General features: G+C 31.5%; 1 protein-coding gene across 1 annotated transcript in view; it reads right to left on the reverse strand.

Annotated features, from left to right (window-relative positions):
• PDS5B (PDS5 cohesin associated factor B) overlaps positions 1 to 13,797 on the reverse strand; it is a 105,497-nt gene that overhangs the window by 44,567 nt on the left and 47,133 nt on the right. The window contains exons 4-12 of the mRNA XM_039323602.1: positions 10,918 to 11,004; positions 10,625 to 10,722; positions 9,930 to 10,056; positions 8,573 to 8,653; positions 6,865 to 7,005; positions 6,097 to 6,212; positions 4,238 to 4,332; positions 2,016 to 2,161; positions 818 to 969 (exon numbers count right to left, since the gene is read on the reverse strand). Coding sequence (XP_039179536.1) covers positions 818 to 969; positions 2,016 to 2,161; positions 4,238 to 4,332; positions 6,097 to 6,212; positions 6,865 to 7,005; positions 8,573 to 8,653; positions 9,930 to 10,056; positions 10,625 to 10,722; positions 10,918 to 11,004 — 1,043 coding nt within the window. The remainder of the gene's footprint in view (positions 1 to 817; positions 970 to 2,015; positions 2,162 to 4,237; positions 4,333 to 6,096; positions 6,213 to 6,864; positions 7,006 to 8,572; positions 8,654 to 9,929; positions 10,057 to 10,624; positions 10,723 to 10,917; positions 11,005 to 13,797) is intronic.

A 13,797-nucleotide genomic window follows, 5' to 3' on the forward strand; every position in this document is an offset into this window, starting at 1 on the left:
GTTCAGACATAAGGGAAATTGCATTAACTTATAGAATTTGCTTGTACAAGTTATAGTAATTATCAATTTGAATAGCATGAGAAAGGGATTGGATAAAAACAGAGGATACCAGTGACCAATGGTTATTATGTTCCTACAATAGGACTCTAGTCCTAATGCCTCATGAGCCTCATTTTTCCCCTACTTTCACTCAATAATTAAATCAAAAATTTACTTTTCTAAATTAGCTATACTTCTCAAAGATTTTAGGAGTGAATAAATTGCTTTTTTTAAAGCTATAGTTAAAAAGAACAAGTCATTGTCAAACAATGATTTTATTGAATTTCAAATTCTGACTTATTTCAAAATTATTTCAACAACAGTCAATAAATTATAGAGTTCCTTCAAACGCAATGGGGGGGGGAAGTTAATATAAGCTTATAACCCTGATATTATAGCACACAAGCTCAGAGGTTGGACAATCTACTTCATACAATTGGAAACCTTAAGAATTCCACAGTATAGTTCAGATTACTGATTTAAAAAAAAGATTGTACATAGATTTAAAACAGCATTATAATATCTAATAACATGTCATGAGTCCAGACATTTACTTCAATAAAGAGTTCTAAAATAGGCAATCATGCAATTTTCAGAATGTTGTTCAAAAATAAATGAAATCTGTATGAATTAAATGACCTGAACAATCTCACTAGTATATTTTTTCTTGCATTATGTCTCATTTTTTCCTTTTTTGTTGTTGTTGTCATTATTATTCCAAAAGTAAACTTTAGGACAGAAGTGTCTTTTTAATTTAAAAAAACTGAAGATAACTTACCGATCATCAATACTGTTCTGGTAATATATATGCAACAATTTGTCCTTAATCCAAGCAATTTGTTTAGCAGCTTCTTTTCCAGCTTCTGACTGTAAAGAATATTTCTTGTATATCTGTGCAAGTCCCATCATAGCTTCTTTTCTCACCCTCCACTAAAATAATAATACATAATGAGAGCCCCCGAACATTTTTAAGCAGGCTACTATAAACATCGAAAACCTACAGCAATATTTTTATCATATGCATAAAAAGAACCATGTAAAATGGCCAGTTTCAAAGTTCATTCACTCAGAATTGTTCACTTCAAGGTCAGAGCATCTGTTTTGAACTTTTTTGCACACCTTTGGTAAACAGTTACTTTCAAATTTACCATAGCAGGGGTTTCAGAAAAATTATTTAACACAGGGAATGCAACAGTATGGTAAGAGTAAAAAAAAAAAAGGTGATAACTTTTACTATTGATGCTCTAAGATAGGGGTGTCATGCAGAAGCCGCGCCCACCCCATTGCCGGCAATGGCAAAACTCTCCTGATATGCTGTGCGACGTCACGTGACGTCGCGAGTTTGACATGTCTGCTCTAATAGAATGTACAAATCACAACTTTAAAAGTGATACACAGTTAATAATACAACATAGTCAATGTCAATTCAAACAAGATTTATACATATAAAATAATATCTCGCTACTTGCTATATATGGTGAAGAATATAACTGTAAAGATTCATGAACAAAAAGCCCTTTTGAAGATACAATGTCACGGAAAAAAGTGACTTATTACTGTTTTTCATACATTCTAGTCATGTGATCAAAATCTGGATGCTTGACAACTGGCATTGATTTATGACAGTTCCAGTATTCCAGGGTCATGTGATTGCCTTTTGTGTCCTTCTGACAAGCAAAGTCAATGGGGAAGCCAGATTCACTTAACAACCATGTTATTAATTTAGCAACTGCAATGATTCACTTTCTATGACAAGAAAGGTGTAAAATGGAGCAAAACTCACAATTGTCTTGCTTATCAACAGAAATTTTGGGCTCAACTGTGGTCATAAGACGAGGACTGACTACAAAAAGTATCCATGCAGAGTAGATAATCAGAGTATATGAACATGCTATTGAAGGTGTTAACAATAAAGGATTTTTAAAAACCAAATTTAATGAACTGATTAGCAGTCTGTAATTAACCAACAAACTTACCCGTTTGTCAAGTGTTCGTTCTCTAACAAAATTAAGCAGATGATCATTCACAAGTAGGAGATCTTTCTTAGCAGCAGTAACTATTGATACAATAACATCATGCCTAATAGCTTCTTCAGGGTCATGAGATCTCACTTTAAGATATTCTGTACATAATACATAATATATATATTGTACATAAAATACACTTTAATTGAAATGTTATATCATTAAGTTGAATACTTGCAATATACACTTATGAAGATAATTATTCTAAAAACAGAGTCATATATTATAAAATATACCATCATAGCCATTTTCTTTTTCCTCTAAGTAAAATCAAACTTAGTTATTGCATTATTATGAATAACAATAAATAAATTAAGGCACTTGGAAGGAATTTTCATTCTCTCCCTAACAGTTTATAAGAACAAGGACCTATTAAAGGATTTGTGTTGCATGGTAATTTCCATCACAAAGAAAACTAATAAAGCAAAGCACTATATTAAACTTTTCTTTCTCCTCTCTCTGGTAAATGTTTAGATTTATAGCTCCATAATTTATAGCTTAAGCAAAGTTTTTTCATGGGATTTTAAAAAATGTATCATGGTGATATTATGATCTCTGTGTTTAATACAAGGAACACACACACACACACATTCCTCTTCTATTACATTTTTCAAACAGGAAAAACTCTGCTTATTATTAAGATTTAATTCTCCCACACCAGAAATTTGAAACATCTGTATTTGTATTTGCAGAACCTAAGATTTCAAAGTATAGGAGGATATTCATGATTATATATCTTAATGTAATATCAGCAGCTTATTTAGATATGACATTGACAAAGATAATTTATGCTAACAGATTATGTTTCTGTGATTCAAAGGAATATAGTATTCCATATATGTTTCTCTGTTAAACATTGTTAGGCAGAAACAATCTATTTCTGTCCTAAAGTATCATTTGAATATTACATTATTTTTCTTTCTTGCACAAAATAGTTTGTCTCAGCACTATTTATTTTGCTAAAATAATGCTTTTCAAGAGAATCGAAATATGAACTAAAACTGCATCCAATTAAACATCTGTTTGTGTCATTAACTGTATTTAAATTTAGTTCTACATTTTAATTGTTTTACAGCTAGTCCTTGGTTAATGACCACTCATCCAGCAACTGTCTGAAGTTATGACTGCTCTGGACACTTACAGCCTGTCCTCAAAGTCGCAGTTGCTGCAGCCTCTCCACAGTTACATGATCATGATTTGGGTGATTGGCAACAACTTGCAATTACAACAGTTACAGTATTCTGCAGTTGCATGACCACTATTTGAAGATCACAAGCAAAGTCAAAGGAGAATCTGGCAGGAGATAGTGATCATATGACATTGGGCTTAACGTCCACACAGGATTCACGTAGTGATTGCAATTGGAACTACCATTGTAAGTCAGCTGGTCACATAACATTGTTTTTTATAACTACATCACTTAGTGACCGTTGCCAGTCCCAATTACCATCGTTAACCAAGGACTATCTATATACACTTTCATTGTAATTTGACTGGATAAAATAACTGAACTGAAGACAGAGAATTAACTAGTTTATTTTTTAATGAAGAAATTTACAACAATTTTTTTGTTTGCAAATGCATGTATATTTATAAAGTAATGATGTCATATTCCCTAATACATATTAATTGGATTATTAGAAACATAGAAAACTGGCAGCAGAAAAAGACCTAGTGGCCCATCAAGTCTGCCTACTGAGTATGTTTTTTATTTAATTAATTAATTAATTTTATTGTATTAGGTTTTGTACTTAAAGAGCTAAAGTATATTATGTCATAAACTGACATGTTTTAATCTCAAAAAATAACAAATAATACTCTTAAACAACTGTGTAAGTTCTATGTAATAAAATTGTATTTCTATTGGATGGATGGATGGATGGATGGATGGATGGATGGATGTAGACAAACAAACAACAGACATTGACAGTGATGGAGAGATAATGTACTTACATGCTCATATTAAAACTGTATGTCAAACCTGAACATCTGACAGACTCGAAGGGAGCAATAAAACTTGCAGAGGTCACTAAATAGTATGACTTGAAGCACGCTTTTTACAAAGATACCGCTATATTTAAATATTTTTATATATTAAAAGTATAGTGTTTTGTCATATAATTAAAAATAGAAGAAAAAGGAAAAATTTCCTTTACTCTGAAATTAATTGATACCTGTTAGATCTTTCGCTAGATCCGGATGGTTCATAAGGCAGTGACTGGCAAATTTCACACATTCAAGACGGATAGGTACATGTATATCATTAAATCTGTTTTTAAAAAAAATGTAATAACCATGTTGTCTTAATTCAATTTTCACAAAAATATTGCATCCAAAGTGCAACCAAAAGATGATATATAGAGAATATTTGAGCAAAGATTAGGTATAATTTTGCAAAAAAAGGACCCAGAAAAAAACTTACCTCTTATATGCAAGAGAATACATAATTCACTATGATACTACTTTTGCTTAATTGAATTTTATTTTTTTTCATCTAAGGAATGGATAAAACACCAGACTACAGGCGTTTTAGAAGGCCTGATTCTTTATCCAAGCCTTCAGTTAGAGTGGTTGAAGCCTATTCGGGTTAATGTGAGTATGTTTTCTGTTGCGTAGTTTGTGCTCTCTAAACTTGGTTGTTTTCTTGCAAGAGTTTTATTATCAAACTAGGTAACATCATTGGTGCTAGAAGGCAGTGGGTTTTGTTCTTACTAGTAGTGGCCTACTCTATCAATGTTGATGGGAGTCATCTTGGTGGTTCTTTGATTAGGCTGTTGTTTACTATTAGCTTGTTTCTCTGCACTGATAGTTCTTTGACTGGGGTATTGTTTACTTCTTGATTGTTGTTCTAGTATAATCTTGATGTTAATATCTGCTTATCTGATGTTGAGTTTTTGCTATATTCTGTTCCTCTCTTATGCTTTTAATTAGTGAAACACTCAAAACTGCTGGGAGTTGGACAGTGTAAAAATAAAAAACAAAATAATAAAATCTGTGCTTTTTTTTAGCCTGGATTTCTTTAAAAATTGTGAATTACGGTATGAATCCAGTTGTCATTTTAACCAAAAGAAAAACATAATGGAAAAGACATATATATGTGTATTTCTTTGCATTATTTTTATTATGAAATGTATTTGTAATATATTTGCAATTCTACTAGTTAGTTTCTAATGTTATCTTGAAAGGATAGTAGTATTAATGAAGTGCAATATATCAACTGAATTATACAATGTTTTGATATTTAGAATAGAATAGAATAACTTTGTTGTCACTTTGAATGTACAATAATCAGCATACATTAAAATGAAATTTCGTTGCATAAAGCTCTCAAAGGGTCACAATAAATAAATAAATAAATAAATGCAGGATTATGCATCTACCCACATATATTGTATTTATTATTATTTAATTCTGTTGATAAAGAACCACATTATTCAACATAACTCAGTAACTTGAAAGACACTTGCTAGGTTTATATATTTTGCTGCGCTTCACCTTTGTACCAAACATAGTTGCCTGAACAGGCAGTAACAATGCGGAATCGGTAAATGAACTAAATAATCATTGTTTGTTTTGTCCATTTCTTGCTTTCTTTTCCTTTTTTCTGGCATTGTGCCTTGTAAGGAATGCTCAGTACCTCAAAGCATAAAAAAAAATTAGGAAACCACAATCCCACTAAGTCACAAATGCAAAATGAAAACAAATGATTTATGCTAAAATCAGTGATTTCTTCACTGATTCCATTAATTATTATATTATCTAAAACAAGCAAACCACATGATAGTTTAGTAAAATGTAGAAGCCCAAAGTTTACAGTCTAAAAACTAATATAAATAAGCTGATCATAATGGTCTGTGAAAATACAAATGAAGGTTAAAACCTTTCCTAGGATACTTAAAAGTAAGCAGCACAATAGGCAATACTTAAATTTACAGTTCATACTAATATTTAAAAATATATTAAATGTTGAATAATTATAATATGTTAAGATTAAATTACAATTTAATGAGAAACAAAGTAAAACAAAACATACCTTCCCAAGTAGCATTGCCAAAGGGGTTTGTTCTGAGCTGCCAGCTCTGAATCTTTTGCTCCAAACATTTTTGCAAGAAGTTTTACAACCTGAAGTCGTTCCTCGTTGTCATTGCTCTAGAAAATAATATTTTTTTAAGAAAGTATATAAACCTACACAAATAAGCTTTGGAAAACTGTTTCTTTATACAGTAAAAGAAAGAAAATAGCAAAGAACTAAACTAAAATCAGAGACATGCATGTAGAACAGAAATTGTCCTGTAAAATAAAACCAATGTCAGATGTACCATTAGATAAACATAGAATAAATCACTCCATGTGCAAATTAAATGTGATCAACAACAAATACAAATTTACAACAGCTTTCCTGTACTATTTTGTCCTTCTACTTTAGGGATCTTTGTGATGGAAATGCACCATTCTGTTGATTTATGTTAGAGCTACCAGATCTGGATTTTAAATAAATTTGTTTTTTATATCTGTTTGCTGGTAGTTCTGAGGAAGGACAGCTACTTACATTGGAAATTAGAGAATTAAAAATATATTATTTTTATTGTTATTCAGTGATAGTTGAAAAGAGAAGTGCATTAGCATGCACTGAGATATTAAAACATATTTGAAATTTATAGTGAAGGACGTTCATCAGAAAAAAGCCTGAAAAGAGAGGCATTCCCTAAAGCAGAATTAAAGTTCTTATTGAAAAATGGTGCATCATCCATGCCCACTACACATTAATCTTCAATTAATGGCAGTGATACAATAGACTTACCTTAAGTTTAAACTCAAGCTGTGGCAAAACTGAGAGTAAAAGATGGCTGTCAATATTATATAGCTCCAAAATTAAATCAAAAACATGCTCTGAGAGATCACTGATGGATGTTTTTCCTAGCATAAGCACTTGATTAAAGAACTGTGAAAAAAAAAATCAAAATATGAACAGCAGGATAGAAACCATAACCTTTTAACTTTTTTTAGAACACTTCTAATTTTCTAACAAAACCAAGATTCCCTATTAAAAATTGTTATTTTCACAATCACATTTAATCCCATAAAACTTCATTCATTAAATTGGAAGCTAACTTCTCATCTACTTCGTCTATGCAATTAAATTCATTACAGGAAAATTAAAATATTAATGGTAATAGATATACATGTTTAGAAAGCTCTATTCTGTATATACTAAATTCACAATTCACATCAAAGAATCTGACATTTAAATATCTAGAAATAACTCTATAAATGTATAAAGATTCCTAATGTGAGCTGTTAATAGATCATCAAAATTGAGATACAATTTGAAATAAAATGTAATAAATTCCTGTATGGATGGATTAAGAATATGAATATCAGTTATCTATGCTGAAAGTTTATATACATATTACATTTTGAAAATCAATCCTTAAAATGATTACTGATGTTATTAAAATAAGTACTTCCTTAGTTCAGAAGACATGTAAACCTTTGTAAATTTTAATGTCTGTTACGGTAAAAACTAGGTACTAGACAGTACTTCACTTAGCATAACACAGATCTATTCTATTATTATTTCAAAATACTTTAGTTTTCCTAGACCAGTTCCAATACAAACTGCATGAAGAAAGAGGAGAAAATTCTATCTCCAAAAATGCCTAACTCTTTTAAAAGATCATCTCCATATATACGTTTCACACCATGAGAATAAAATATGAAAAGTAATTGGTACTTTTTGTGACTGGAATTACTTGGAAAAGCTCAGCTGCAACTATAGAGATGACTGCTAGAAACATCTTTTATCATCCAGTAAGATCATATCTTCCAGCAGATGCTGGAAAATAACTTGCTTTATGGGGGAAAAAAAATTTTGTGGAAAAAATATACTGGATGAATATTTCTCATATATAATTTAAAACATTCAGTGGAGTTTATTCTCAAATAATCATGTACAGTATTGTAACTGTATGTACTAGTTTCAGATTCAAACAGATGACAATCAACTCAGTGATATTCTATTATTAACTTCTTAATTATTGCTATTATTTTACATTTAATCATGTGTCTTGCCAGCATGCCTTTCATTGGGCTGAGAAAGCACACTGGCTCAAAGTCATACAGCTGGCTTTCACTCCAAAGGGTGGCCTAGAACTCAGTCTCCTGGTTTGAAGGCCAGCACCTTAACCACTATAGCAAAATGGCTCTCAATACTAATTGAATATTGATTATCAAGAACTGAACACCTAATTTCATGCTTCAAAGCTATCAGTTATAGAAGGACAGTCAACAGAAACACAGCATAAAATACTCAATGCATCTAATAACTGATGTAATTAACTGCTGTTAACTTGATTTATGAATATTGCAAGTTCTAAATAAGAATACAGTCAACTATGATTTGATTGTAGGAAAGTCCTAAACTATTCAATGTGCAATATAAAGGTATATTAACACTAATGATATCTTATTCATTTTTGTCTGTATGGTCATTTTAAATTATCACTTACATTAGTGATGTATGGTTCAATAGCTTGGGCTGTTCTCTTCAGTAAAGCTTTTGCCAAGTCATATGCTTGTTTGTTTAAATTCTGAAAAGTATATTTGACATAAAATTATAGGTTTATTCTAAAAATTTTACACTCAATACAAATAAATAAATCAACATAATTGGCTTTTTTCAAAATTTTAAAGAACAGGATGAGAAACTTTGGTTAAATATATTACAACTACAAGCACTCCAATCTCTATAGTTTGAGTACATAAAAATAAATATGTACATTAAAGTTAATACTGTGTACAACTTTAAAAGACAGCAGCATTCAGGCTCCATATCTCACATGTCATCTACTACTTCAGCACACCCCAGAGGACAGCAGGATGTACATCAGATTAAGATGTACAGGATTCCACTATCAATCATGTAGTTTGATTTTTATCCCTCCTCCTCTTCCTCCTCCTCCTCCTCCTCTACTATAGTCTAGGACCAAATTTTTATCTTCCATCTCACAATCTAATAATTTGAATTCATTCATTTTAGAATTCATTATATCTAATGACAATATTCTACAAAATTATTTTCACACACACATAATACATATGGTATATTCAAAATTCAGCCTGTCATTTTTTTCTTATTTTAATTATAGTAAGCACCTTTAATTAACTTGGCTTAAAATAAAACCTACAATGCAAATTAATTAAAATGTTTTCAGATTCACTGTTTTCATGCCTCCTCATTCCTCTCCCACTTAATGCTATGGCAATGACAATATATTTCATATTTTAGTAGGGCAAAATTTAATAATAATAAAAATAATAACTATCTGATAGCAAAAGAAAAAGACTGCAAGTATGAATATAATTTACATAACGATCCTCTTCATTAAACTTAGACCAACATAACATTCTTTTATTTCATGCTTTAGAGCAGGCGTGTAAACTGCCGGCCCACAGGACGGTTGCATCATGCGGAGGCCATGCCCACCCCAGCTCCGGCAATACAAAAAAAGTTGATATGTTGCACATGTCACATGACACAGCAAGTTTGACACCCTTGCTTTAGAGAAGGGGTATCAAACTGCCGGCCTGCAGGCTGGATGCATCATAGTGAAGCCGCACCCACCCCATTGCCAGCAATGGCAAAAAAAAAAATCACGATACGTCGCAACACGTCACCTGACGTTGTGAGTTTGACACCCCTGCTTTAGAGACTCTCTAAGAAATAGAATAAAATATTGTCTAATTTCTCTGTTTCAAATAATGAATCTACTCTCTGTGTTATAAACTCATCAATAAAAAGTATATTTTGTCAAATATACTATGTATCAATTTGCAATATTTTTACATTAAAATGTTAATTCTTACCTTATGTGCAGGGACTAGATTAACTAAAACTGTATCCAAAAGTTCTTGAGATACTGTATCACCTTCACAAATGATAGAACTCATCAAATCTACCATATGCATATGAACCTTCTGGTTATGACCATTGCTAAAATGAGAACAGTGTCAGCTCAGCAACATAGTGTAAGTTATTATGGCCCATCTTAAATTAGAATTTGGATAATGAAGCGTTTCTTTCACAGTGCAAAACCATAATTCTTATCTGGCCCTCAAGAAGTTTCCTACTTGTCATTCTCCTCTTTTCATTGCTGTTTCCTCCATCTGCCATGGTGAAATAGGCGCATGTGCCATCTTTTCCCTTCTGACCAAACCTTCAATAATCTGTCCCAAGCATAATGAACATCAAGCTGACTGAGAACACAACATAACATAACCTCCTCCAAATCCATCAGTAATCCTAACAAGATTATTTCTACCTTGTTGCTAGTAATAGTCACTTCAACTGTATTTAAGTTAGTGGCCAGAAGAGGTCTTAACTTATACCTAGAAAACCCCACTTAGTCAAGATTGCAAGGAAAATATTTTGTGTAAAAATGTTACTCATCCAATGCAACTTTTTTCACCTCTTTGCTTACACAGTTTAAGCCTATTCCTAACAATTGAAACAATCTTTCAGTCCCACCACATAGCAAAATTGCTGTTAAATATATACTCACTTGATCACAGAAAATAATGTTCTGTACAGTTGCGTAAAAATTTCATTGCTATCTTCTAGTTCAAAGCATATGTTGTAAGATTTAACCCATGCAATATTCTATTTAGGAGAAAAAGATACAGTAACAATAATTTAATAAACAATTGGTAAAGTCACTACTGAATAACTTTGCACCTTAAATACAGATCTGTTTCAGATATACTTAAAATGTTATTGTATTTTATGCAGAATAGATATTTGACTAAAACTTTGATCAAACTAAGATGAATATGAATGAAAATTATTTACATTTACCTCTAATAAATAAAAATATCTGTTGAATTGTGGACTTTTTGTATCTTCTAATCCTTTCAGTTGTCTTGTGATGAACATAAATATATCCTGGGGAGAAAATATAGTATATATTTGTCATCTAAAGTAAATACTTTAGTAAGTATCTAAAATAAATATTTCCTGCATAATCATTTAGTTCATTTAGCTCAACTGGAAAAAATTGTCACTATACTAGTGAGCATTTAATATATTTTAATTAACCTTTTCCTTTTACAATCCAATGGTAGGAACATAATTCAGGATATTGCAGCATCAATTTCCACCCTCATTTGTTGATTTTATTTTAGAAGAATATTATCTTTTGAGTTTCCCAAATCTGTTACAGAAGCTATTGATAAAAGTAACTCCTGGCCATTCCTCTACCCCCACACACACACACATATTAATGTATTCCAAATAACAACCATATAAACATGAGGCATTTAATATGATCTTATGTTGGATATATTAAACATATAACATTGTTCATGGGTTTTATAAATAACCACAGTGGACATATAAGCACTGTTTGCAATATGTTTCAATACTACAACAAAAAGCACTGTTTGAGAGAATAGAAACTGCAAATCAACCAAAAAACTAGCTTAGAAAATGATTCAATGGTTACTTTGGAAAAGTTTCTTGAAATCGTTAAGACAGACTTTGGGAGCAAGCACCTCTTCTGAGTCCCATAGCTTTCATTTCTTCCCTCAACTATGGGGGGAGAGGGGGGAATATATGATTAAAACCAAATGAATCAATCTCAGGTCACTTAAATTAATTAGTTCATGTTTAAGATATCTGGAATTCTTCAAATAATTCCCCAAAATATCCAAATTACATTCAATGAAAGACATTTGTATTTGTTTCAACATATCTTGAGCTGATAAAGTAATCAGTAGCCAAGAAAATTCATAGCCAACTATCCTTAAGATTCATCCATTAATACGTTTGGTTTAATTTTGAAAAATTCAATTTGTTACCAACAGCTATATTCAGCTTTATTTATCTATATTATATTCTTAATAAATATTTGAATGCATATCAGTTAAGTATATAATTTTTGTTAATTTCTTTTATTTCATATTTTAATTTTGTTATTCATATTTCTCAGAAAATCAAAAGTATACTATAGTACAGGGCTTTTCAACCTTTTCACCCATTGTACCACTTTTAGGATATGGCAACATCCGAGTACCACCAGCAAGGTGTGAAAAACTTTATGACCAAAAAAAAAAGTGAATCAATTGCCAAGCATTTGAATGTAAATCACAAGACCCTGGAGATGCTGCAACATTCCAGCTGATCGGCGCTTCTTCTGGGCTCAGCAGAAGTGCCAGGATCAATGCTGCTTTCCAGCTGATTGGTGCTTCTTCAGAGCTCAACAGAAGCGCCAGGATCAGCGCCGAGCTCCAGCTGGAGACTGGTGCTGATCCTGGTGCTTCCACTGAGCCCTGACAGCCCTGCAGCTCCAGCCATCTGTCGCTGAGGCTTGTGCGATGCTGCCACCGGTTCAGCTCATTCCCCTCCCCTGCTACCACTTTTCTAGGATGGTCGCGTACCACCTGCCAGGTGCCAATGTACCACAGGTGGTACCCATACCACTGGTTGAAAAGCCCTGCTATAGTATACTGGTTACCATCTAACCAGTCCTATGCTCATTAATCATTTTTAGAATATACAGGTGTGTGACTTCTACCCCATCTTCATCAAATATTGCATAATGAACAGACAAAAATAGTTCTATAATAATAATGTATAACAAATATATATAACTGAAAAAGTATATGCAGACATTATTTCATTATAAAATGAAAATATTAATCATAAAAAGCAGCAATAATCAGGTGTTTACTTGAGGGTACTAACAAATAAAAAGGTAACCAAAATATAAATTCATTGTTTTTCTTTTGTGGAAAATATATAGGAATTCTAACCTTATTACTAATATAAATACTAATACTAATTTTATTCCTACAATTCCTATATATAAATACTAATTTACAGTGTCAACAAAAAAGAGTTAAAAAGATCAAAGTCACTGATCTGATAACCTGTTAGACAAATAAGACATTGTATCATATACCAAAAAATAATTGGAATAGTTTATGAAAAAATGCATAAAATACACTGTATTTATGAATCTACAGAAAACAAAATGATAATAAAATTTCCCATTATCACATTTCTTCAAAATTCACAAGGAAGATTTCTTAAATCAACATTTTCCAAACACTACCACTAGGCGGCTTTATTTCAAAACCCTTGTTCATCCAAGCATACCATACAAGTCAGTATTATAAATCAAGAGAAGAAAGCAAAAATTAAAGGAATAAGAAACAAGAAAGAACTAAGAAGGAAATGGAACAATAAATGAATATATGGATAAGAAATGAAAGACTCATCATACTATACGCATAGTATCATTCTACAAATTGTACACTATTTAGAGGAACATTATATGAAGCATTCTTTTGAAATCCTTTGTACATCAATTCTCTATTCCTCTTTTTCTAAATTAAAAAAAAGCTTCTGAGATCTCTAGCAATTCCAATAACCATACTTACAATTCTATAAATGTGCATGAATGTGCAGAAATCTTTTCTAATGAGAATCAAGGCTGAAGGGTGAAACAAAGTGTTTCAATCAAGCACACTTTCTTTGGACTCTTGGTAAGACCCTAACTGTTGTGGGAAAACAATAATTGCCTGAAAGTAATCACATTGTCTTAATGTAATGGCAAATCACTGTTTCCTTTACTAAATTACAATTTATTTGAATATCTGAACTTACTCATATTGATCAACCCCCCAAAATTTTAAAACAGGATAAAAAATATTTGCAAATTTAAATTAGTGCTAT

This window comes from Crotalus tigris, unplaced genomic scaffold (assembly GCF_016545835.1).
Source record: "Crotalus tigris isolate CLP2741 ecotype Arizona unplaced genomic scaffold, ASM1654583v1 scf7180000024280.1573445, whole genome shotgun sequence".
NCBI lineage: Eukaryota > Metazoa > Chordata > Lepidosauria > Squamata > Viperidae > Crotalus > Crotalus tigris.